Source organism: Haliotis rufescens, unplaced genomic scaffold (assembly GCF_023055435.1).
Source record: "Haliotis rufescens isolate VD_foot unplaced genomic scaffold, xgHalRufe1.0.p SCAF_8, whole genome shotgun sequence".
Lineage (NCBI taxonomy): Eukaryota > Metazoa > Mollusca > Gastropoda > Lepetellida > Haliotidae > Haliotis > Haliotis rufescens.
This window is the reverse complement of record NW_025964372.1, coordinates 29,096,891-29,123,726: the sequence shown is the minus strand read 5'-3', so window position 1 is coordinate 29,123,726 and position 26,836 is coordinate 29,096,891. Positions and strand designations below refer to the sequence as shown.

The 26,836-nt window shown below is 38.8% G+C and overlaps 1 protein-coding gene across 4 annotated transcripts; it reads right to left on the bottom strand.

Annotated features, from left to right (window-relative positions):
* Window positions 1-309: 309 nt before the first annotated feature.
* On the bottom strand, window positions 310-26,493 carry LOC124120388 (nuclear receptor subfamily 6 group A member 1-like). Of its 4 annotated transcripts, none has more exons than XM_046483197.2 (6): window positions 26,366-26,493; window positions 16,262-17,217; window positions 12,220-12,368; window positions 10,224-10,285; window positions 8,119-9,115; window positions 310-6,855 (listed from the first exon to the last, which is right to left on the bottom strand). In XM_046483197.2, exons 2-6 carry the CDS (start codon window positions 17,215-17,217, stop codon window positions 6,656-6,658), a joined length of 2,364 nt encoding a protein of 787 aa, XP_046339153.1. In that variant the 5' UTR covers window positions 26,366-26,493; the 3' UTR covers window positions 310-6,655. The 4 variants fall into 4 exon arrangements, with proteins under 4 accessions (XP_046339153.1, XP_048244799.1, XP_046339154.1 ...); XM_048388842.1 differs by having other exon boundaries at window positions 26,404-26,493; XM_046483198.2 differs by lacking the exon at window positions 26,366-26,493 and adding an exon at window positions 22,793-22,811.
* Between the last annotated feature and the right edge of the window lie 343 nt (window positions 26,494-26,836).

The window sequence follows — 26,836 nt, the reverse complement described above, 5'->3', positions numbered from 1 at the left end:
GCTTCGTTCTTCATTGTTATTTGCAATTTATTGTCTATCTACCTTATGTTATATGATAAAGACACAAAAGCAATTCATCATTATTATGTTAGCTACAATAACTTCAGGAGGTTCCAACAGACAGAGACATCTGATTGGCTTAGGTTTGGGGAACCACGTCCGGATATTACCCATTCTATTCTTAGTAACTCAAGTCAATACTGTGAAGAATCAGACCTGACTTGAGTCAATACGTTTCTAGGTCAATGAATATGGCGGAAATCTTTGCATTATATAATAATATATAATACAAACAAAACAAAACAGTGATACCATTTAATATTTATTAATATTCAACAGCCAACTTCCACAATGTTACAAAAAGCAAATGTGACAACGTGAGTCTGGGCTTAATATCGACATGAAGATAGTATGTACACCAGAAATACTGAACATTGTATTTCAGCTGATCAAGTCATGCAACGGTCACTGTACAAAACAACCTGGACTCTTCATAACAACAGTATGTACAACCAAGTAACATCGGCAACTACCAGTATCACGTGGAAACAATGAGGTTAACAATGATAGGAATCTTAACAATAATCATAAAATAACATGAATAATTTATCAACAATGAACAAATTTCCAAAGTTAAAAATAAGCACTTTCTCCTTAAATAGAAATCTCAAGTTTGGAGTGTCAAAGATTTCACACAAGTCCCAAGACTTGAATATAAAACATCGGTAGATACAATCCATAAATTCAACACTGCCACGATAGGACAAAGCTTTGACTCACAAGCCATGTCACAGTTAACTGTACAGTGTTTATCATATCAAGGGCCCTGGTTCAAAATAGCACCCTCAAAAATAGAAAAAACATGAATTTCAAGATTACTTAATAAGTCGACATAAAAACTGTCTGATTTGTCATCTTGATCAATGGAGGCTCTGGAAGCTTAACCAAGGTAAAACAAAATGGTCTAGATAGTCTCCAAATAGTGCCCTCATGGTCACTTTATATACACCTAGTGCTCAACACCTCCAATACGGTAAATAACTCTGTATCTATTTGAAAATACAAAGTTGTAGTCCTCATAACGATCAGTCTCAAGAAGATAAAAATGTTTCCAAATTAAATTGTTTTCACAATGTTGACAAGCCACTCTTAGTTTGTTGCAGTTGAACACAAGGGCTTGCTGCCAGAGACAGCAGGTCCTACCCACTACATAAACTACCAGCCTTCATTATCACAATGAAATGTTTACCCCTACCGGGGTTAGTCATAATCTATAGTTTCTGTCCACTCAACAAATCAGGGATTTTACCAGACTTGGTGAAACAAGGCAACTAATTAAGTAGGAATACAGTGGTAAGTAACATTCTACTTTAAACTAGTTAAAGGCTTAAAAAAATAAAAGAATTGGTTCTCAGGCATTTGCTTTTAAAAATATAGTATGGGCGGGCAGTGTTTTTTTGTTGTGTTGTTGAAGCTTATATGTAAATATTTTAATATTACCTACATTATTTGATATAATTCATTAACGTGGGCAACAAGGTTAACAAGTGTTTTACCATCAATTCAAAACTACTATCTACTGGAATAGTTTCAGACTTTGCCTAGTGTGACTGAAGACATCTTTACATTTATTAAGACACAAACTCTAAATTCTTGGACAAAACCCCTTTCTAATGCATTGACAAAGGTGTTCAAATACCAACATTTCCTACTTGCCCAAGAGAAAGTAAACTTTAAGATTTTCCTTGCCCTGTCTGATTTTCAGCTTGCCCTTCTCAATCACAGAAAAGAAGAAAACCTTACTTCTTAAGCAACAGCTAATGGGAGATGTGCAGAATAAATAAATGACTAGTTGGTAGGGCTGGGATGATACACAAACTGTGCGATACGATACGTATCACGATACCTTGCTCACGATACGATACGTATCATGATACTTGCATGTGCAGTTTTCTGTGGTGCATGGGCCATGTTTTTCATAGACAGGATAGACAAATACCTGGCACACTAACGATTTACAGTTGGCAGTGTCAAGTATGGCGCAATGGATGGAAATATTTACGTTTTCACTACTCATTTTCACTAGCAATTGTTTGGTAACATTTATTGAAGAATACATTGAAGGTAAGAATCGATACTTTTTACTTTGTGTGTGATTGGGATCGATACTTGTATCGAGAAGTAAAAACATCCTGATACATCGGTGTATCTTCCCTCTACTACTAGTCAGGTATTTCATCTGCAGTTGACAAACACACAATGCATCTTCTCAGTTTTGGAGTTAACACCGCTGAGGTTCATACTCGCCTGAGGGCAACTTAATCATATTTTCCCACTGCCCAGCACATGTTGGTCGGGCAAGTCGGGCATCCTAACTGAACACCGCTGCATTGACAAAATTAATCTTTCTTGCATATTATCATTACAATTTCTGGATGAGCTAACCAATGAAGTATATTACAATGACAGACATTTTTCTCTCTAAAAAATATGAAATTTTCAAGAAAGATATAAAAAACAAACTTTCTCACATACATGTATTTTAAACACACCATACAAACAATAGGTTGTTAAACCGACACTCAAAGTGTATTATGATGTAAATGGAGTTATCTCCCCTTGAACACATTTTCCGTTCAGTTAGAGAAAGAATAAGGAGACAAAGGCACTTGATGACAAATATCTACTGCATGATCAGTAGTTTAAGGCTGCAGTGAGGAATTGACACACAACCTGTCGACATTCTTTAGAGGAAGGTTGACTTGGAGTCCTGACTATACAGTCGTTTATGTAAAGCTGCATTAAAGACATGTTTCTCGGGCACACTCTCTTCTCCAAAGGGAGAAGTCATGAAGGGTATATTTTATATTTATATTTTATATTTAGGGAGGAACATCACTCTGTTTTCTTCCCACAAAATACCCCCAAACAATAGGCACACATTAAAACTCCCTCTCCAGAACAAACGCAATATGTCTGTGTTCCTTTAAAAGATATCATAGTCTACTTTATATGACCTGGCAAATTGGAAGATTTTTTTCCTTATATGATATGGAAAATTGAAAGATATTTCCTTATTGGCAATAAAAATGACACACTCAGAAAATAAAGTGACGTGCAGATGCCCGAGTAACCTTTCCTGTTTTCAGCCAATCCATGGACTCTATAGTGTCCATACAATTACAGTCACATGCTTCCTACTGGGGTCATCCATAGTATGTCAGAAATTTAATAGGGGACTCCAAACAGTGAAAATGCTTTCTGATGATAACATTAAAATAAACAGATTGATGAAATATTCTAAATATTCTACATTCTGTATGCAAGGCACACATATGATTGTCATGGTTACAGTAAAATACGCATGATGAATATATGAATTGGTCTGTGTTTTCTAACCCGATTAATATTCTGAATATCTTGAAATGACGGAGAATATGTCATGAATGTTGAAAAGTGTGAGCACTGAGGATAAATACTGATGTCATGAAAGTTCAATATCTACATCACCAAATGTCACTGAATGATGAAATATCTACAGTGATGAAATGACACGATATTCAATGATAAAAATAAACATATATTACACTGGAAACACTATATGTACTGATCTTGAGATCAAAAGTTTGCTGCAAACACAATGAGAGTTACCTCCCACTGAAAGTTATCTCCCTTTAAGAACAGAAGGACAAAATATGAAAAGGACCCATTTTAGCCCAAGGGATCTGGATTGTTAAAGAAGGGTTTAAAACCTGTACAAATCATGAAATTTATCAGATGTGTATACATGAATGAGAATCAAACTTTGAAGATTGAAAAATCAGTTTCTACTCAGTTTAGCCATTATTTCATCAAACCAAAGGTAAAAAAAACTCTAAGTGTAAGACAGAAAAAGTTGTGTTGTCAGCCATATGAAAATGTGTCTGATAACTTTCATAACAAAATTTCAGATCTTTCAGCAACTTTCAAATTTGACATTTCCAGTGCGGCAAAATGGGCCCTTATCCTACCTCATCCTTCCGCTAACCTGTCTCTGAGACAATCATGGTCCTGTGCTTCATAACACATAAGAATACAAGGACATTCGTAATCCGATTTCTACAATTAGGTACACGATTTTACGGCCCATTTGTTTTAAAAGTATATCATTTTTCAGTATAACGTCAAGGCACTTCACCCGTACTGATATAGTGAAAGAGGACTAGGATAGGTGTGACACGTTCTACTCTTAACTTCCACATACTGAACATTGTGTTTCCCTGTCACAGTCACAACGAGTTACATACATCAACTCTTACGTCAAGATGGAAAAAAAAACATCATACAAAATATTCAGCTCTGAAAATACACAGAAGAATGCATGTATATGTCAATATTTACATTTCATTTCGTGATAAGTTTTTTTAAAGTTCTCTCTAAATAAAATAGCTAAATTCATTGAAATACCTTGAAAACGGCATTTGGTATAATTACTCCCTAACATTTTTCTCACACATAACAACCCAAACCAACTTCAACTGAGGCATTTTTTAACCAAATACTAAATCAGAAACTAGATGTTTTTCTGTAAGGGATAAGGCTATTTTATCTTTCAAACTTGACAACATGCAAATTATATTTTATTTTTATTTTTTCTTATCAAACAAATAAAACTTGCAAAAGAGTATATCCAGAAGTCTGCATATGCCTATGCATTAAGAAAATACCTTTTCAGTTTACAACCATCTTCACAAGTATCAGGTCTTGTAAGACCCATGTCCACAGTTCATATCTTGTAAGTAATGCTGAAGAAGACGGAAAGTAACACAGAAGTGATGGATGTGACCTTTCTAAGATTTGAAGACACATCACCACAGAAACTCCGTTCCATTTATATATTATTTCTTAACACATAATGATGAATATAGTAACTTTTAAATTCACAGCCAACATTGTTAAATTTTACAATCATTATAATTTACAAAGTAGACACAATTTATGGATAACAACTTCTTTCTTTTACTGCAATGGCCTCATTTCAGCATAGATCCTAACACCATTTTCAAGCAAGGCATCTTTTCAAAAATGTTTATGATTGTAACACTGTGTTCAGATGTGACTGCTTTCAAAAACATTTTTATATGAAGTATTTAGTCCTTTTTATGATCAAAACATAAATAATAAATAAAACGCTTATAAACTTTAAAAAGACATGAATTCAGTATACATGCAACTGCTGGTACTAATAAACGTTGCCTTAAAAACATATACCCAGCGTACATTATTACTATTTCTAGAATTAAATGGGAATTATAAAAAATATAATCAGTCTTCATGTATGTATAGCCCATGTGTGAATATAATGAGGTGTTCAGTAGTTTTAAATGAGAGTTTTAAGTTTCAATGCTAACAGCTGGACTGACACATGACATTATCAAACATGGAGAATGTCAAGATGATCGAAATAAGAAGTGTATTGATTACGTCCGGAGATAACACCACACATCAATAGATGCTAAATACGTATTGCCTGGTAAGAGCCTTACATGATCAGGAGACTTTGATATTCTGGGAGTGGCTCCTAATCCTCTCTACATTGGGTGTGTCCACATAGGTCTTATGAGAAAGCTATTATTATTCTCTGCTAGATATGACTTTTGAACCAAATTAGTATCTATAGAATTTAGTGTCATTGTTCTATTCAATCGTTTAATCATGTATAAAGTCACTTTAACTTCTTTAGATTTTGTAGTTGTATCTTTTTTTTAAATACGGGAGATTGGACAAAGGAAATAAAACTAAAATATTTTACTCTGTGTGTTTTTCGCCTCCAGACCGTTGATTCCATAAACCATTACATACAAAATTGTGGCCAATGCATGTTTTGTGTCTACCTGCTTTGTTATTAGCATCAGCTGAGTTTGATTGTTTGCTCATATGACCTAAACAATCTGCCATTAGTGTGAGTGAGTGAGTGAGTTGGGTTTAACACAGCCTTGAACAGTATTCTAGTTGTATCACAGCGTGCCAGCTCGATGTGGTAGGATGCCCTAAGTGATGCAGGTCTTGGACGTTTACCACTTTGGTGAAACCCACGAGTATGGGCATGGTGCTGACAAACCAACAAACATGGGATTCGAACCTGTTTGCCATTTCAAAACTAAGAACTAGAATGAAATGTGAAGGTCTGAATGATCTTGCAGACGTACACAGACATAGCAGATGGTTACTTGGATTGAGTCATCACTGCTTACCTCCCTTTACCTAAACTCGATCTTGTATACATCAGCCTACAGATCATAAGATGAATTCATCCTTCATTGTTTTTTGTAAAATAAATATATTTTGAAACTTGATCATGGGAGTAAAATGAGATTGTCTTGCTTTTATCTGAAAACTATCACTACTGTATAAAACATTTTTATCACATGTTACATATATATAAATAAATTAGCACAAACTTCATTTCTGAAGACGTTTTTATGATGACAATTTCACCGAACTATATAAGTTTATGTTAAATATTTACAAACAGATCATGTATCGACATTGATGTTCGGTAAAATCTACAAAACTTTTCACAAAGATCTTCATCGTTTTCATAATAAAACACCATCTTGTCAGTTCTCCAACCAGATTGTCAATGAAATGACCGACATGTAGATTACATGATGATTCAAGAGTTGAGGAGGAATGGGATGTAAATCATCTTGCTCTTCAGAAGCAGGGAGGACGCAGCTTGTATCTGTGGCAGCTGCAGCAATAGCTCCCCAAAGCGGTTTGGTTCGTTAGGGTAATGTGTGTGGACATACGTCTGCAGCCCAGTCATGTAGCGATCCTGCACCTTCTCCATCACCTGGCTGGGATTTGCATCATCTGTGAAGGGGAAACAAGAGATTAGTGAGTGAGTGAGTATGGTTTTACGCCGCTTTTAGCAATATACCAGCAATATCACGGCGGGGGACACCAGAAATGGGCTCCACACATTGTACCCATGTTGGGAATCGAACCCGGGTCTTCGGCGAGACGAGCGAACGGTTTAACCACTAGGCTACCCGACCGCCCCACAGGAAATTAGTGATGCCACAGGCTAGCAACTATGAGAGTCCCATCAACTTTGCAAGCCTCAGTTATCCCACCCAGACCAAACTTAGGCCTACGTATCCTGGGACGTGTTTCACAAAGCAATCACTTTGTGAACGGGGCCCTGATGTATGTCTGATAATACAAACTGGACAAACGTAATCTAATGTATCCTGCGGCCTGTTTCACAAAGCGATCTCAGCGCTAAGATGATCACAACTGCCATACTGTAACAGACTTATGACCATCGTAGCGCTAAGATCACTTTGTGAACGGGGCCCTGATGTATGTCTGATAATACAAACTGGACAAACTTAATCTTATGTATCCTGGGGCCTGTTTCACAAAGCGATCTCAGCGCTAAGATGATCACAACTGCCATACTGTAACAGACTTATGACCATCGTAGCGCTAAGATCACTTTGTGAACGGGGCCCTGATGTATGACTGATGATACAAACTGGACAAACGTGATCTAATATATTCTGCGGCCTGTTTCACAAAGCGATCTCAGCGCTAAGACGATCACAACTCCCATACCGTAACAGACTTATGACCATTAGGGCGCTAAGATCACTTTGTGAACGGGGCCCTGATGTATGCATGATGATATATTGCTGTCCGTGCATGCAGTTTATGTCACTGAACTTTGAATACCTCTACTGAACTATACAAGCTTTACATCATCATGAACTATGGAGATTGATCACAAACTATAGATATTTATCACGAACTACAGATTTATTATGAACTCTGGAGACATATCATGAACTATAGAGATTTATCATGAACTATAAAGCCCCTGAAGTATAGACTTGTCACCAATACTGATAATTTTGTAGATGTGTCATAATGAACTATAGAGACTTATCATGAATTATTGAGACGTGTCATGAACTATAGAGACTTATCATGAATTATTGAGACTTGTCATGAAGTATAGAGACTTGCCATCAATACCGGTAATCTTAGACACTTGTCACAATGAACCTTAGAGATGTGTCCTCATCACGATCATATTCACTTTTCATGGACAGATAAATTAGTGTTACTTACTGTGGTTTAACAGGAGGATGATCTGCAGGCAGACATATTCCTGGAGTGACAGAGACATCTGATAGAAGGACGACATGATGTGTGTCACCTTCTCCATCACGTCACCGATCTCCGAATGCAGCTGGTCAATGGAGAACGATTTCCCGAAGGTGTTGTTCAGATACCACTGCATTTTCTGCATGTTTCGTTGGTACAAGTCATTGTAAGACGGCGTCTCATCTTCGGGCTTTGTGTTCACGGCTCCGTACGCTGTCATGATCAGGAGGAGTAGCTCATGCCACTTGTTGGTGAGAATCTGGGACTGAACGTCCACGGGGATTTCCCTATAGAACGGCAGCTGCCGAATCCACTGGACCAGCTTCACCACGATATCGTCCCCGATTTTACACAAGGTCTGAGCCACGGAGTCCTCGCTGCCTGCGAACTGATCGATGCGATACGATTCAGCAATTCCTAGTAAAGAGTCAACATGCATGAGTTCATCTATGAGATGTTCCGTATCGGGATTGCTGTTAGGGCTGAGAGCTTGGTACGACGTCGACGATGTGTTGGACACGGGGGACATCAGAGCAGTGCTCTGGTAGGAACCTGGGGAGTCCATGAACGATCGCTCGTCTCCGAGCGTGTGACTGCTGTCTTCAACACTCATGCGAGACTCTGTGTCTGTGAGGACCTGTGTGGTCAGAATGCGGTGCTGCGTGTCACTTCTCCTATCATACATTTCACTTCCTGGGAACATGTGCATGTTTTCTTTTATCGTCATCGGTGGTGCGGCATTTCTCATCACAAGAGGTTGTGAGTTTTTCATAGAGTGAGTCTGAGTGAGTGGCAAGTTCTGAGATCTGTCGGCAACGGCCGACCAGTTTATTGGTTCCTTGTAGCCCCCGGTAACTGTCTCCGTGGCGATGTGACCATCACAATTCACCTTGATCTGAGCTACTCTCTGCTTGTACATTCTCCCACTTGCATCGCGTCTCTTGTGTTTCTTGTACTTTACCTTAGAGAGAAACGAATTGTTAGAGGATGTCATCATTTAGTGAAACTCATACCGACTCTACCCGTGAAGATTCCGGGTAGAATAGGTCTTCAGCAACCCATGCTTGCCGTAAAAGGTGACTATGCTTGTCGTAAAAGGCGACTAACGGGATTGGGTGGTCAGGCTCGCTGACTTGGTTGATGCATGTTATCGATCCCAATTGCGTGGATCGATGCTCATGATATTAATCACTGGATTGTCTGGTCCAGACCCGATTATTTGCAGACCGCCGTCATGTAGCTGGAATATTGCTGAGTGCGGCGTTAAACAACCAACCAACCAACCAACCAATCATACCGACTCCATACTGATACTGTGGTCTGGCAGACATGAGACAAGCTCTCCACTTTTCTCGACCTTCAGATTCAGAGAATTTTATGGATGTCAACTTCTTTATTATAAGGAACACAATGTTTTGGAGTATGTACTCCTTCATCACCTGAGACTTGGGTCATAGTAAATGAGTGAGTGAGTGAGTTGGGTTTAACGCCGCTTTTAACAGTATTCCAGTTATATTGCGGCGTGTCAGCTTAATGTGGGAGGAAAGCCCAAAGTGATGCAGGTCTCAGACGTTTACCACTTCGGTGAAACCCATGAGCACGGGTATGGTGCTGACAAACCTAGAAACATAATCGGGGCGAACCGGGATTCAAAACCACAATCATAGGCCGCAACTCTGCACAGCGAATCGCGGCGCCTTAGACGACTGGGCCACCCGTGCCCCCTCATTGTAAATGAAACATAATAGATACATAAGAAAGGATTGGGATAATACTTCTTCCGAGGTATGCAATTAAATATAACCAATCTAAATAAATAATACTAGGGCACCAGAATGTGCACATTTTCCCCCTTTAAGATGCAGGGCCCCATTGTACCTCACTTAAATATATATATATACTGACCAGTCGTAGAGCTATGATCGGTTTGTGAAATGAGGCCCCAGGCTAATCAGCGAGTTCTTTGCATTAATTAGCCATCCTAGTCAGAGCACAAGATGAGGACATTTAGGACTGACATAGGAGACAAGGGTTCATGGTGGACTAGATGATGCAAGACTGTTGGTTACCTTGTAGAGATTGTACACCGCTCCTGAGTTTCTGCCACCTGGCATGCGGTCTTCTCGCACAGCTGAAAATAACACATCCATAGGTCAGTTGGCATTTCTTTCAGTAACTTTGCAGCACGTTGTATGTGCAGTACAAGCAGATGGGTGAGGATGTGGGGTGAGAACTGCTGATGGGTGGAGATGGTGGCAGGGTGGGGTGAGGTGGATATGTGGCAGGGTGGTTGGGGTGAGGTTGAGATGATGGCAGGGTGGGGTGAGGTTGGGGTAAGGTTGAGATGATGGCAGAGAGGGGTGAGGTTGAGATGATGGCAGGGTGGTTGGGGTGAGGTTGAGATGATGGCAGGGTAGGGTGAGATTTGGGTGAGGTTGAGATGATGGCAGAGAGGGGTGAGGTGGATATGTGGCAGGGTGGTTGGGATGAGGTGGATGGTGGGGTGAGGTTGAGATGGTGGCAGGGTGGTTGGGGTGAGGTGGACAGTGGCAGGGTGGGGTGAGGTTGAGATGGTGGCAGGGTGGTTGGGGTGAGGTTGAGATGGTGGCAGGGTGGGGTGAGGTGGATTGCTGGAGATGGTGGGGTGGGATGACGTGGAGATTGTGGCAGGGTGGGGGTGAGGTGGATTGCTAGAGATGGTGGGGTGGGATGACGTGGAGATTGTGGCAGGGTGGGGTGAGGTAGATATGTGGCAGGGTGGTTGGGGTGAGGTGAGATGATGGCAGGGTGGGGTGAGGTTGGGGTAAGGTTGAGATGATGGCAGGGTGGGGTAAGGTTGAGATGATGGCAGGGTGGGGTGAGGTTGGGGTGAGGTTGAAATGATGGCAGGGTGGGGTGAGGTTGGGGTGAGGTTGAGATGATGGCAGAGAGGGGTGAGGTGGAGATGGTGGCAGGTAGGGGTGAGGTGGATTGCTGGAGATGGTGGGGTGGGATGACGTGGAGATTTGCAAACAGATTGTCCCACACACCCCACACACCCCAAATATCAAATGGTTGGTCCCTACACAGACCCCAGCAGGCACCCGTTGGGCTCCTCTTATTAACTGACTAGGGGGATATCACAAAGACAATTCCAATATTCATGATTTAATTGCAACATTATTGATCAGATTAGCAACAGATAAGTATTATAATGCCATGCACAACCACATGTATAAAAGTGTTTGTGATATTTCTGTATGTATTACAGCCTGTTTCAACCAGGAAGCGGTATACAGGTCAGGCGGCCAATGTGTGACATGTCTGTTTCCGCAACAATGTTTACAAACAAACATTCCTGTCGGCATTCGCTTCATACAAACGCCTAAAGACTAAACACGACAATAGATTTCAGAGAAGCCCATGTTTGATCTGTGTCGTTTAAACTTTGTGAGAATCAATGGCAAGCCACAGAATAACTGCTCCCCAGCCTAGTGTTAAGCTGAGGCCAGATATGGGGGGTATTAAACAAACTGAGGCAGAATGTTTGTCAAGTTTCGTCCAACACCTCTCGCAGTAAACATATAATAGGAAGTGTCACATTTTCAGAGACACAGTTTTGATTGTGTTGAAATTTGCTCGGCACAAAAGAAAAGTTGGCCCGCATTGTTTATCTTCAGCATCCGTAATTTATTCAATCGTTTCCACCCATTTCTAAATAAAACATGCCTGACGTGATTTACACGAGGAAATTGCTGAACTTGAATTAAAAACTCCTTGAATGTATTGGTTCCATAGGTTGTTCGCAAATACTTTGAGATATCATGATGATTTTAAACAGCTCAAGAAGCCAGGCTGACGACTGTTGACTGTTGACTGTTGAATGTTGAATTTTAAAAAGTTTTTCAGCAAACTTAATACATTTCATGAAACATATTGCATGTCATAGTGAGTATTTATTGCTATTACAGACGTGAGCAAGGGTGTACTGTCGAATACTACCAATTAGGTAGAAGGTCAAATGCTATCATTTTCTTCTATTTGCAAACGTGCAGTTCCGCAATTTTTAATGCTGAAGAGTGTTACCTGCAAGGACCATGCCCATCTGGAGACATTTCTTGAAGCGACAATACTGACAGCGGTTCCGTTGAGCCTTGTTGATTTCACAGTCGCCGTCAGACACACATGTGTACACCCTCTTGTTCTGGACTGTCCGCTTGAAGAAACCCTTGCAACTGAAGCCAATCAAATACATAAACATTTCAAAAACAGGAAATTGCCTCATTCCACTAAGACGATTGTATCATACTTTAACAAAGAGGGGTGGTCGGGTAGCCTAGTGGTTAACGCAATCGCTTGTCATGCAGGGGACCCGGGTTCAATTAAGTTTTTACTCTAGGGTTTCTATCTTAATTGGGTTATTACATTTTTCATTGGGTAACCAATATTTTTTTATTCATCTATTCATCACTCTATTGGATTCTTTTGCAAAATTAGTGAACATTAGTGAAGATTTAAAAAAAATGAAATGATGTTTAAGATGTATGTAACTTTTCTAAATATATAGGCTTGACCCTGAAAGTAAATTAGCTTGTTATTGTGTTTCAGGAATTAGCTCCTTTGTACACATGCTGAAAAAGCTTCATTGGGTATTTACGCATGCTGTTTTCATAATTTGAGTTTCTCATTTTATAAATGCATTTCTGTATGCATGTTAATTGAAAGTAACTGGGTTTTGAACATTTTTGGGGGTATTTTACGCAAATACGCTTCTTATCTGTAGCTCTGAATAAACAATGTGTACATAGCAGCTTAAGCTACAATAAGCATTCGTGCAACTCCAACCCGACATCTAGAGATGTATATAGAAGATTATGTTTGACATTTGGTATATTATACAGGCTTAGCATCTGGGTGGGGTTCAAAGGAATATCAACGAGATTATTAGGAAATCTTTCATGTTTGGGCAAGTGATTACTTTGACAACTATCTCCAGTTTGAGCACAAATATAACATGTGCAGGGTGATCAAATGCTCAACAAATAGCTATTGTTTAATACCATTGATTACGCCAATGTCTTGGTATTTAACCAGCACTTGGGTAAAGTATTGACCTCTCTCAGCGTATCTCTCCAAATTTGAATTCAGAACATATGCCTCAACAACTTAAGTTTTATTTTGTCAGTTTAATTCTGTGATGAGTTCTCAGAAATAGAGACTTATGAATGAAATTTAAAAATAAGTATTATATTTTGTCTTCAGTTGTATTCAGTGTAGTAACCAGAAACTAAGCATTAAAGCTTGTTTCTCAATTGGTCCTGTGTACATACATTCTAACACTAAACATAACAGATATGGAAGAGAATTCATGGATGTCAGCTATTTATTATGAGAAGTTGACATTCATTCTCTTCCTTATATGTATCACTTCTAAATGCCTTTCAAAGACTTAAACATCACAGCACTTGCCTTTTACACTCGTTTCAGAGACATGGTAAGAAATATATTTGACAATGATCACCATGGTAGTTTATTATTGTTATGATGATGCTTATAAATACAATGTAACTGATGAATTGCAGTTCCTTTGTACTTGTATTTTAAAAAAAATGACATTTTCTCACATTACTGAGTATAATGGACTCAAGAATTAAATCTCTTTTGTTCTGCTATGAAAAAAATGAACCAATCAGGGGGCAATAAAGCATGGATTATTCTTTATATTACATTTGCACCATAATATAGGTCAGTCATGTATTATAAACAATTGGAGAAAAGAGTTGCGTCCCTTGGGCATGTCAGAAACCTATGATTGTGGGTTCGAATCCCAGTGAACTCCAGTTATGTTTCTAGGTTTGTCGTGGGTTTCACCAAAGTTGTACCGGTAAATGTCTAAGACCTGCATCGCTTCAGGCTTTCCTCCCACATTAAGCTCACACGCTGTGATATAACTGGAATACTTTTAAAAGCGGCTTTAACCCAAACTCACTCACTCACACACTCAAATGACAATTTTTATTTTTGTGCCTGATGCATAAATAAATCCTTTAAAATAGAGAATCAGTTTTCTCCATCAAGTAATCCTGTTATTTTTACCATGGACAAAGGCCAAAATAAGGGCACCTGCAACAACGTCTAACCTCTTGGAAATACAAGAATAACTTGTCACATGTCTCCATTCAAAAATTCTTTTCTCCAAGTTATTTTTGTATTTCAAAGAAGCTTCCCTAGTTCCTGGCATTCAAAGTGGCTTGTTTTTATGGACCTATGGGTTAGCATGTCTTATATTTGGGTTGGAGTTTAACAGTGACCCCGTTTCGCTCCACCCTATGTCGACACTCCGCTATGTCGGCAAATATGAACAGCGTTAGCAACCTTGGTGGGGCTCAGTCTGGGAACTTGATAATGCCTTGGCATGGACTTGTAAAGAAAGCAAAGGAGGATATTAACTTATTTCATAGGGTAACGACTCTCATTCACCTTAACTGGCTCAACATTGGCTGAGATGATTCTCTAGCAAAAGAGTATTTGAAGATTTTGTCTGAGCCGAAGCCCCTTGAAAATAGTTGTCCCACAGCTACTGGATTTAGTTAGCGATAAAATACACACAAATACTGAGAACTTTTTCCATAAACCATGGTTAAAGGGCATTTTTTACTTAAAAACTAAATGTTGAAAAACAGAATCCTTCACTACAATGTATTTTCCTAATTGGTTTTAAAGATTGTATTCTGTAAACCTCTGGATAAGAACTTCTTCATTATACTATCATAGCGATATAACAGTATATTAAAGAAGTTGTTATCCATATATCCTTGTGGTTAAAGTGTTTGCTCGTCATGCCTTAGGCCTGGGTTCGATTCCATGCATGGTATAATGTGTGAAGCCCATTTCTGGTGTCTCCCTGCCATGATATTGCTGGAATATTGCTAAAATCGGCGTAAAACCATACTCACTCACTCACTCTAAGAAAATGGCTATCAAAGAATTCATGTCTTAAAGTTTGTTCAAACAAAACTCCATTTTTGACTGGGTAAATGAGAAAGGATCTTCAGTCCTTTCAGTAGAACAGCTATAACCTCCCCAAAACGTGGTATTATTAAGTGGTGTAAGAATAGGATGATATTTAACTCATAAGCCATTGCCAGAAAAAGAAACTGATCATTTTACTAAAATATTTACACTGAACATCACTGTGTTACCAAGGTTTATCATCCAAAACTGACTCTAACAGTAGATATGGCTACATTGTAGATATCTCTACAATGACATTGCATCACAAGGCTTTGCAGACCATTGTAAGGTCATTGGTTACCATGACGTCACAATCAAATGACATCACTCATGGCTCTGCTGCTCATGTCTCTGCAGCCTCAGAGTTTTTCCACTTTTATCACCTTGTGGTGATATATTTGATATCAAAAAGACACTCGGGTGAGATTGTTGTGAGTTGGGAGTGAGTTGTTGTAAACAGTTGCATGGAACATTTATCAGGCCATAAAATAATATTATTTTGCTTGGTCTCCAGATTCGCCAAACTTAATCATTTGAAAACTCATAAAAAAAACCCACAGGAACGGATAAAAGGGTTTGTGTAGGTATATTGAAATGTGAGCCCTAGAGATGTAGATAATGACTTATGTCAATATATTGCAATATGTATCACAATGCAGACTGAATACACTGCTGGGTATCATTTGGTCCCAGAAATAAAGTAATCTCATTTAAAAATATATATCTAAAAAATAAATAATAAAATACAATTGGAGCTCAGAACAATGTCTAATTTCAGCTGAGGCAATCTAGACTTGCCAAATCATTCTTTACTTGAGTTGAATTCCTTCTTTGGTTTATTCTCCAGGGTCTGGGAGACAGTCTAAGACCTAAGTATCTATCGTTTATTTGTTTGTTGTTTAATGCTGCACTATGATACGATGACATGCATCAACCAAGTCAGCGAGCTTGACCACCCAATCCTGTTAGTCACCTCTTACAACAAGCATAGTTGCCTTTTACGGCAAGCATGGGTTGCTGAAGACCTATTCTACCCCGGATCTTCATGGGTCAAAAGTATCTCTCGCATTATACTGCAACACAATCGCAGGCACTTCACAGCCCTACTACTCACCCTTCACATGTGATGATGCCGTAATGCAGACCCGTCGCCCTGTCGTTACAAATAGCACAGATCATTTGTTCTTCTGGATCAGATTCATAGTCTTTGTGCTCTGACTGGTCCGTCGAGCGGTCATTTGGCCGAATGTCCTTTTCAGCCAAGTGACCACTATATACAAACTTGCCATTTGTATAATGAGCAATAAAGTCTTGTTCCTTACAGAACTTTTCATTCCCTGTCGCCTTTGAAGATTTGAAGTTACTCGAACTGTCCAGCTTCTGTTGGCTAGTTCCGGAGGCTATGTTCATGTGGCTTCCATTGTTGGTTGGGAGGTTGAATAGTGGCACATTTTTATCCATCATCGTCCCGCTGCTTGAAAACATGAACCCAGAAGGGGGCGCTGCAACAAACATAGGAGTCGACATGTTGGGCAGCGATGCCGGCATCAAGCCAGGCATGGTGCCCATGACTGGAATGAACCTCATTCCAGTGGGGACAAGTCCTGGTACCTGGGACACCCCATGGTTTTGCAACATGTTCATATATGCTGGAGGGAAACCAAAGTAGGTCATTCCCATTGACAAGTTCTTATTGGTCCCACCTGGTTCAGAGTTCTTAATCTGCTGTGTGAAGTGATCGAACTTTCTTGCACTGTCATCTTCGGATGTTCGGCACGTTTTCAATGGCGGTTCGTCAATGCTGCGTCTGTCGCTGATGTCACTGGCTCGGTCAGATATATAGGCACTGTCTACACTTTCACTGCTCACGTCGCTCTGACGGTCACAGTCGCTGGATTCGTTCAATTTTGTGTTGAACGTTCCAGACTCAGTGTCGCTTCCAAAAATGTCTTGAACACGCTTCCTCTTGAGTTTAAAATCTCGGAACATGCTGGGTGCTCGGTACAAGGACTTGTCACATCCACTCGTCTCCATTGGGAGATGATATCTGCTTGATACAAAGGCTGTCATCTGAAAAACAAGAATAAGCTGTCACAAACAACTCTCAGTATTCTCCAATGATAACTTGTCGTAAGAGGCGGATAATGGTATCTAGCATGAACTAAGATATTTGTAGCTTGGAAATAAATTCACAGTTTGCCTTCACAGGTTGAAATGGGTAGCAACCAGGGGTCTGGAAAATTTTAAATCCAAATTGGATTGCTACTAGCAACCCTCCTGAAGTGTCACATGTTGCCCATGATTCACTCTAGATATTTCAGCAGACACAATTATCTTTGGAAAAACACAAACATCTGCAGTGATAGTTGAGGAGGCCATGTGGATTGGGGTGTTGATGAATGACTCAATCGTTATTTCAAGAGCCAGTTTGTAAGTAAGGACAAGAATTTATGGATGAACTCTGGGTATATCACTTGCTTAATAACAGTGTTAGTACCTACACCGAAACGTTGCTCTTAATTGTAATAAAGAAGTTGTTCATCCATAAATTCTTGTCCCTACTTAGTACTCCAACTTGTAAATGCCTGAATGCCAATATCAAAGAAACCAGTTTGTAAATTGAAGGTAGCTTTGTGGTCCAACAACTCTTCAAAGAAATTTGAAGTAGATCTGGAATTTGAGCTCATGATCATATGATTCACCTGAAGAGAAGCAACAATCTTTGAACATTTTATATATTAGAATGCTACGCCATAAATTGCAAAGAACTATAAAGAGCGAAACGTTGTTTATTTCACGATAAGACATTGTTCTGTCATGATGTCATTCCTAAGATTTGAAAATGTGCTCGCAATGTGCTTGATGATGTTGTCTATTGGACAATGTTATTTTTGAGAGGGAAGTGTCCAGTGAGTTGTTCCTCATAGATTAAGCTGGGCAACACAGATAAATGCAGTGGCCGAACGATGGCATCCAAAAGTGGGAGCGATATGATAATCGAGAGAAATGGTGCAGATAATCGACGTGAGGATTGTGAGAATATGTCGGACTTACTAATACCAAACCCATCTGTTCATAAAATCGACACTGTCGAGGTCGGATTCTATTTAAGGAGTTATCGTTATTTAAATATTTATTTAAAGCTTGTACATTTTGTCTCATCCTTAAAGAGGCTATACATTATGTTAAAATCTTACGCCCCGAGTGGTTTATTCTCCCTGCAATGTTGAATTGAATGATAAACAACTCCCACTTGTCGTTTATTTCTTTAGAAATTTAAGAAATAAACGACATTTCCATATATATGGACTCAACTGTGATAAACTGAATAATGTTATTGAGCCCAAGTGTATTAAAGATGCTGATTTTACTGGAATACTGTTTAAAGCTGTGGTAAGCCCAACTCAGTCAAAGGTGTGATTCTTAGCAAATGTTGAGTAGTATAGTTACTTACTTATTTCCAGAGTGTTCATAATATCTATTTGAAAACTTGCCGTATTACAGATAACAAACAACAGATGAAAGGCCAAATCAATGGTGATATTTTTCTGTGATTGACTTAATACAGGGTTAAACTGATTAACTTTCACATAAGGAAGAAACCTTGTAACAATGGTATGAAATCGTCAGACATGTTGAAATTTGTTTGTTTGCAATATTCCAGCTGTATGACAGGAGTCTGTAAATAATCGAGTCTGGACCAGACAATCCGGTGATTGACATCATGAGCATCAATCTTCGCAACTGGGATACGATGACACACATCAACCAAGTCAGTGAGCCTGACCACCCGATCCCGTTACAAAGTAGGACATGTATGGCATATAGGATAGTTAAACGACTCAAGAATGCTATATAGGATACTCGTGCAAGTCCAGTTTGGCATAAAGGCTAGCCAGTTGAGACTTTCAAGGCATATAGGATAGTCGAACGACTCCAGAATGCTGTATAGGAGGATACTCATACAAATGAAGTTTGGCATTAAGGCTGCTAAATTGAGACTTTCATGGTACAAAGGCTAGTTGCACAAGATGTCCAACATAGTATACAGTGACTGGTTTGGTAAATGGGCTAGTCAAATGAGTCTGGCATGGTATAATGGCTAGATGACTATGTCCAGAATGGCATATAGGATACTCTGGCAATCAAGTCTGGCATGGTTTATTGGCTAGTTGGCTGACTCCAGCATGGTTTTTGGCCAGTTTGACAAGACGTTTTTATTTCCTCAGTCATAAACTATTTCCGTATATCATGTTTGATAGGTAGTATTTTCTAAAACACAGAATAACTGATTGATTTAACTTTCAGTAAGTACACAAAACCGACTTGCATATCAAAATTTGAACCTTAAAAAAAGTAGCAAGAAAATATATACCTCATCTATAACAAAATGATGTTCAAAAAGTCTGACCATGTCAGATAAAAATGCAAAAAAGACTACCACCAAACAAGAGACAGATGTGGCAAATATATTCAAGGTACTAAAAATGATGACCTACCGCCATTGTGTCCTGTATACTAGTAAAGCCGATCTATAAGGTAAGGGGCAGCATCGACGTTATCCCAAGCTCTTTCAACTTGACAATGACAATGCCAGGACTCGGACAGGGGAATACCTCAAACAGTCCTGAGCGTCCCTTCCACGACTGGGCGGTGGCGGAAGAGGAACCGTTTGCTTAATGTCTTGATAGTAAACACCAACAAAAAGCCACTTTGTTGTGACCAAGAAAAGAGCCAAATGGCTGCTGGATTGGCAAACAGAAGCCAAGACCTCGAAATCCCTTGCTTCTAAACATAGGGCCTCATAGCCATTCCACAATTATTGACAAAAGACAACAAAACTCGACTGAAACGACAAACTGGTGACCTTGGATCAACAGTTCTCTCCCTTTGTCAACAGCGGAGGGTGGGCCTATGTTACACTGCTACAACAAGGATAGATGGCAGCACTGGCCGCTCACTGTCGTCCCACAGCGGCTTGGATCTCTGCCATCCTGTTTCTATTTTAACAACTAAGGTTTACACCCAATTTCAGTCAAATATGCCAAAGTCAATGACACCAGTAGATTTGATTGCTGTGTCCACTCTCTTTCCAGGCCCCCTTCACCTTGACTCACGATGACCTTCAAAACCCTATGTTCCAAATGGGTCTTATCTAAGGCCACATGGATGTCAAACACTGTAAGGAACATCATAAACTCCATGGTGCCATAGATTCTGTACATACGTCTACTGATTACTGCCAGTGTTTGACCCGAACCAGAATTGGTTTATCCAAAGAACCATCAGAATGAGTGAGTGAGTATGGTTTTATTGCTCCCTTAGCAATGTTCCAGCAATATCACAAAGAGGGATACAAGAAAAAGGCTTCACACATTCATAATTGAAGGCATACTATTACAAAACAATGACATCATTTTGCATATAAAATTGGTCTGGCCCAATATTATTTCATAATACTGTATTCGTGTGGGTGTTTAGAATATTGACAAAGGGGTGCGTATTAAAACCATACACAAGTTAAATTTGTCATCACTGACCAATCAGCAGTGAACAGACTTAGTTCAAACGTATGTGAAGCTAACATGTTTTTTTATAACAGATACTAGGCAATTTATTACCCTTTTTGCGCTACCATTTTCTGTAAGACATCTGTTATATACACACTAAAAAACGACTGTCGTGTAAATTTTGGTCTTAATAAGGGGCACTTCATAACATTACTTTTACTGGATGTTGGACAGGGGGTGCTTATCATGCTTATTGGAGCAGTGCGCTTAATACGATGAAAACGGTTTATATAGTAATAGGCTGATGTCCTCATAGAATAACAGTGTCCAGTATTATACAATGTCATATTTATTGTTAAGCTAGTCAAGATGTTTTTTTAATACCATTACCATGATTACAGATTCCGCTCACCTAAAATATATAAGGCGGAGGCAAAATAAACCTAAAAAGCATAAAAAAATTATTCCATGAAAAATGTTCACCACAAAACAGCTGTGAAAGGCTACAGTGCACAAAAATGACTTTGAGCTAAGCCAAGCTTAACTAACTCGTTCACGTCCCAACATAATAATAAAACTGCTTGAAGAACAAAATAAAGAAATAATTAATTTTTTTCCCCACCTACCAACACAAACAAAATCATAAACCAAGAAAAAATGCAACTGGCCTTATCAGGATAAAAGGAAGCACCAATTATAGCTCACCTCGAATATGTACAAAGTCTGGTGCAGATTAGATTTAACACGCCACAGTGACTAAGTCACAGACCATTTTGAGGCACGTGTTTGTAAACCTGACCTTCACCAGCCTAGGTGACTAGGCGATATTACATGACATAGATAGTCCTCCGCTGCGCATGTGAAGGTCGGCCTCATGACATTACCTATCACCCAACCATATCTGATACCACCTCAACTGTCATTATGTAAACCTGAAAAAGGTACTCGAGACATGTTTGTAAACATTCATTGCTGACGTCTGCTGAACAATTTTGTACTAGAGATTTGATCAGGATTTTAAACTAATTGCCAGTGGCCGGCATTATTTGAAACAACATTCGGTCCTTAATTTGGAATTTTTAAAAGAATTATTCATACTGCTTCAATGCAATAACTTAAAACTGATTATTAAAGGTGAGGTGAGGAGAGGTAAATTGGGTTTAACGTCGCATCCAAGATTATTTCACATATATAGCGTGTGCATGCACGTGTGTGTGTGTGTGTTTGTGTGTGTGTGTGTGTGTGTGTGTGTGTCTGCTTGTACTAGTCCGGGCTGATGCCGATTTAAAGTGCTAGCTCACTGAGACACCATGCCGCAGTTTAACATGAATACCCCACTCAGACACAGTATACTGACTCCAAGCCGACCAGTCCTTGTTTTAGCTCCTCAATGCTGAGCACCAGACAGGGTAACAACAAGTACCATCTTTTAACGTCTTTTGATATGATTGTCTTTTGGCCGGGGATCAAACCCCAGACCTTCCGCTCTCTGGGCAGATGCTCTACCACAAAACCACGGAGGCGGTCGTTTAGTAAAGCATTTTACTCTTAAGGGACCAAACTTTTCATATTCTTTGGAGCAGGGATGGGCCCAGGTGTTTTTTAAAAAAAACCTCATCTGTTCTCAGGTTTTACACAAAAATATAAAAAATCATTAGCTAGAGATGCTGGTTGTTAAGGGAAAAAATGAGGCTGATATTCTGCTCCAAGTTTGAAGCAAATGTCAGTAACAGTTCCCAAATTGGAATTACAAATATACCAATTCATGTTATATATGAATAACTGATGTTATGTCTTGTAAAAGTAACTTGTTTTCACTCACTAATCTTAGGCAAAAAACAAGTTCTTCCCAAACTACTTTCCATGGACACTTAGTTTGAATAATGATGTACAAAGTGCCATAATCTTTCTCCCATGTCACATCACCTTAAACCCCATGTCACCTCACCTTGAAACCCATTTCACCATCTTTAAACATGTTAAACCCATTTCACATCACCTTTAAACTAATTTCACCATCTTTAAACCCACTTCACCTCATCTTACACTCCATTTCACCTCACCCATTTCTAATCACCTAAAACCCAATTTCACCTCACCCATTTCTCCTCAAAATAAACCCCATTTCACCTCACCTCATTCCTCCTTTGTTATTCCTTCACTGCGAATGTGTAGAACCGAGACAATAACCTAATGGCTGCTATAACCTAACAGCCACCACACGAGACACGTACCATATCAATCAATCATAGAATCTAACCACAGACAACACTAATAGCAGAACAGAGCTCACCAGACCTTAGATCTACATCCAGTCGACATCCTCACATCGCTGAAAAATAATCCATAATGCGCTTCTTGTGAAAATATGGGTTAAAATCCAATATACAGAGTACTCAAACTGCTCCAACAACACTCTTTCCAGAGGATGCTATTTTGGTCAGACTGTCACTACAGACGTCATGCACAGGCTACGTAGAAGGTACATGGCGATCGCAATTAACCTAATATAAGCTTACTATAACATGGAACAACGTCAGAGTGGGCAAATCATTGATTTTTTTAAGAAATCCAGCTGTGTGAATATCTGATTTCATTATTTCATTGTCCTTCTTTTCTTAAGGTCCACTGGTTTGTTTTACGCCTTGAAATTCAGGAATCAATCTTAAATCTCATTATTACTTTTTACCAGAGCCTGAGCTTGGGTTATTAAATCAGAGAGCCTTCTTGGACAAAAAATTATAGAAGAAACTTTTGTATTTTTAAACTAATTTTTTAGTTCTTGAATTATAAAAAGAGAGAGTTTAGTTATGACTATATTTACATGAGGTGAGGTGAAACGAGGTTTAACATCACGCTCAAGATTATTGTGACGAACATGCACGTGTTTGTGTGGCTGCTTGTACTAGTCCAGACTCTCTGGGCGGACGCTCTACCACTGGACCACGGCGGCGGTCATATTTACATAAAAATAGGAAATGCTTAATTCCCATTTGTGAATTTTACTGAAGATTCATGCAGACTCGAAGCCGACTATCAGCCTCTGAGCAGGTCCAGATAAATCCCTGACTTAATCATACAAACAAGAGAACACTGATTTTGGATTTTACATTTAGATACAACAAAAGAATATGTACACTAACTTTCTCACAGTCCCTGAACAATAGTATTTTCCCTTCTGCCCATCCCTTACTGTAATGCTATAGCCCAAAATGAAGCAAGTCTAGATTTTCCTCGGGTGAATCGCCCATCTCAATGAGGAAATGCTGATGTGATGTTCAACTCACTCACTTACACTCACCGAGGCTCTTTCTTAGTTTAAAGGGAGTTGTCTCTTTCTATGAAAATGATATGTTTTCAAAGACTAAGTGTTAGTCTAAAAATGTTTAAAAGTGTCTTTTTATTATACAAATGTTAGTATTCAACATTTCTGACATATTTTAACAGTGTACTTTTTAAACTATGAAAATATTTATTCATTTTCATGTACTGGTACTCTACTTGAGATGGGAGTTGATTCAAAAGGACAATTAAAGGACTCTTAAACTCTTAAAGGTACATTTTCCATTTTCAAGATTGCTGGGGACCTATTCTAACCAGGATTCCCAGGCGGGGTCAAGGACAGGCACACAATTTCCTGTTGATCTCCCGGTTTGAATTTGCAGATAGAAATGGATCTTAAACAACAGCAATACATTCCAACCCTTGCATGACCTTTGGAATAATTTCCTATTTTATCTTTTTAAATCAAACTGCAGTTATCTGAGAAGAAATTAGAGATAGTATCATTGTATGATTTAAGTTAACAAAATATGTTTGAGTCCGACTTTGCCATTCAAATCTACAAATTCAGCACAAAGGCAGGTGCAAAATCACAGCAGTTTGTCAAGTCATCTCTGATGCACCTCAGTAAACAAGATTCAGTGAGACAAAGTGGATAGAAATATCTTGTACAAAACTGTCAAAAATGAGTATTTCTGAATTCACAACTCATGTTCATACACTACAATAACATCAACTCAGCTAGTTTCATCACAAGTTTCATTCTATATTACATAAACAAAACTATATTTTATTAAATGTTCCTTATGCCTGTCCATAGTACAATAATATAGAATTGGATCCTATCTAGTTGACTTTAAATTGTAGAAATCCTAATGGTTTGACTTTCTCTATTTTCTGTTCAATTTTTTGAGACAACATATCAAAAACTTTCAACCAGGGCATTCCAAACACTAATCCTGATGTTACATCATTTTGCTCAAACACTGATTGAAGATATGAAGATATACCCACAGCGATTTACAACACCTACATAGAATAATTGAAAAATACCCTTTAAATATTAGTAATTATAGTAATTTGAGCTTCACAAATGGTTACCTGGCTAAATAATTGAGTTTTTCTATACTGACACGTATTACAAAAGAGAGGTATAACAACACATTTCATATTAATGACCATATTTAAATAATATTTTAATTAATATCGCTGAAAACATTCACAATAAAATAAGTTTAAAAAATCAATGACATTTTCACATCAAGTTTCTTGTACATTGAAAGCTAAACAAACGAGATCATGCATTCATTTTAATTTCTATATTATGCAACCAGGTCGTCTGTTTATTGATTGCTATAACCATGACTGCCGCCCGTGTCTGTGGTCACGTGTCTACTTTTATTATGCAGATTAGGAAAGCCCAAGAAATCCCTCCGCTTGGAGTCGATTGTTGGCATATGTATGGAGCGTGTATCGTATCAAAATGAATCTGTCTAGAGAAATCACACAAAAAGGATGATGTAATGTCATCGGACCACATAGAGCCAACTTCCGCGAACGGTAAATGTTATAGATAACCAAGGACAATTGCACTGAGACAGACACGTGAGGCCACGAAGAACCGCCTCCCTGACCTTGACAATGATCTAGGACGCACCCCCCCCCCCCCCCCCCCCCATCACTGAAATAGCACACAAGCACACGGTGGTTTAGACATATGTATTAACATACTTATGGAGTTAGTCAAGCGGTAAACTGCCATACAAATTCCAAGCGACGGACATAATTCTTATATTACCTACAGTAGGCAGTACTATCGTGGACACTATTTCGGGGCATATTGATACTGGTTGATATATATTTTGGGTATAGCCATAAGGCTTATATACGCAGAATGTCAGTTGGTATCGTAAAAAGCCAGCGGGGTTTAGACACTGAACAGATATCAGTTAGGTCATAATCGCTACACCATGCCCGCGACAACACAGGTGTGATATGCCTTTACGAACGACTCGGTGACAATCGTCTGCAAGTCCCAGGTCACGTGTCGGAGAAAATGTGCCGATTAAAATTGTAAAAATCATCATTTTCCCGTGAGTTTTGACATAAATGATATAAAATAGACATTATGTGACTCTAATCCTATTTACAACATCCACAATATACAATTATTAAAAAAATAAATTAGTTTTAATAAGACACGTAACGATATTTTTTTTCTAATACTAGAATGGGACAAATATAATTTTTACTTAATTAAATCTATGAGTATTCAATACATAATTAATACATCCGTTGTCTGTGAAACTAAATTAAAGATCTCTGAAGGCAAATCCCCCGTATATTCTAGCAGTTAGACACCTACATGAATGATGCTGTAAATGTACTACTTCAACCGAATCTACACTAATATATTTCATACTCACAAACTTAGATATGAATGTTTCCTGTTGGAAAAAGTCACCTCATTGTAGTAAGGCTAACCCACACATTGAACTTGACTCTCCTTACATCAACTAGCTAGAGTCTGGTCACGTGTATTGCTGTACTGACATGTGATAACAACCGCACAACTACCTTCGCCAAAGCTTCCGCGACCTTGAGAACATGCGATAGGCGATATAGTTCCGTGTCTGTGTTCAAACACATTGACATTAACGGCAAGATAGCTTAATCCCCACAACAGTTCAATTCAACACAAAAACCTGCTCATATCAGTCGGATGTTATAATAATGCGTTTATTAAAATGCCCACAACAACGTGACTTGGCGTATTTATACCTTGATGTACAGCTATAAGTATTCGGTATTATTGCACTTGACCCATTTACATATTTATGAATCGAAAACAAAACAAATGTATGAAATGTATGCGATGTTCGTTGTATCAGTATGTT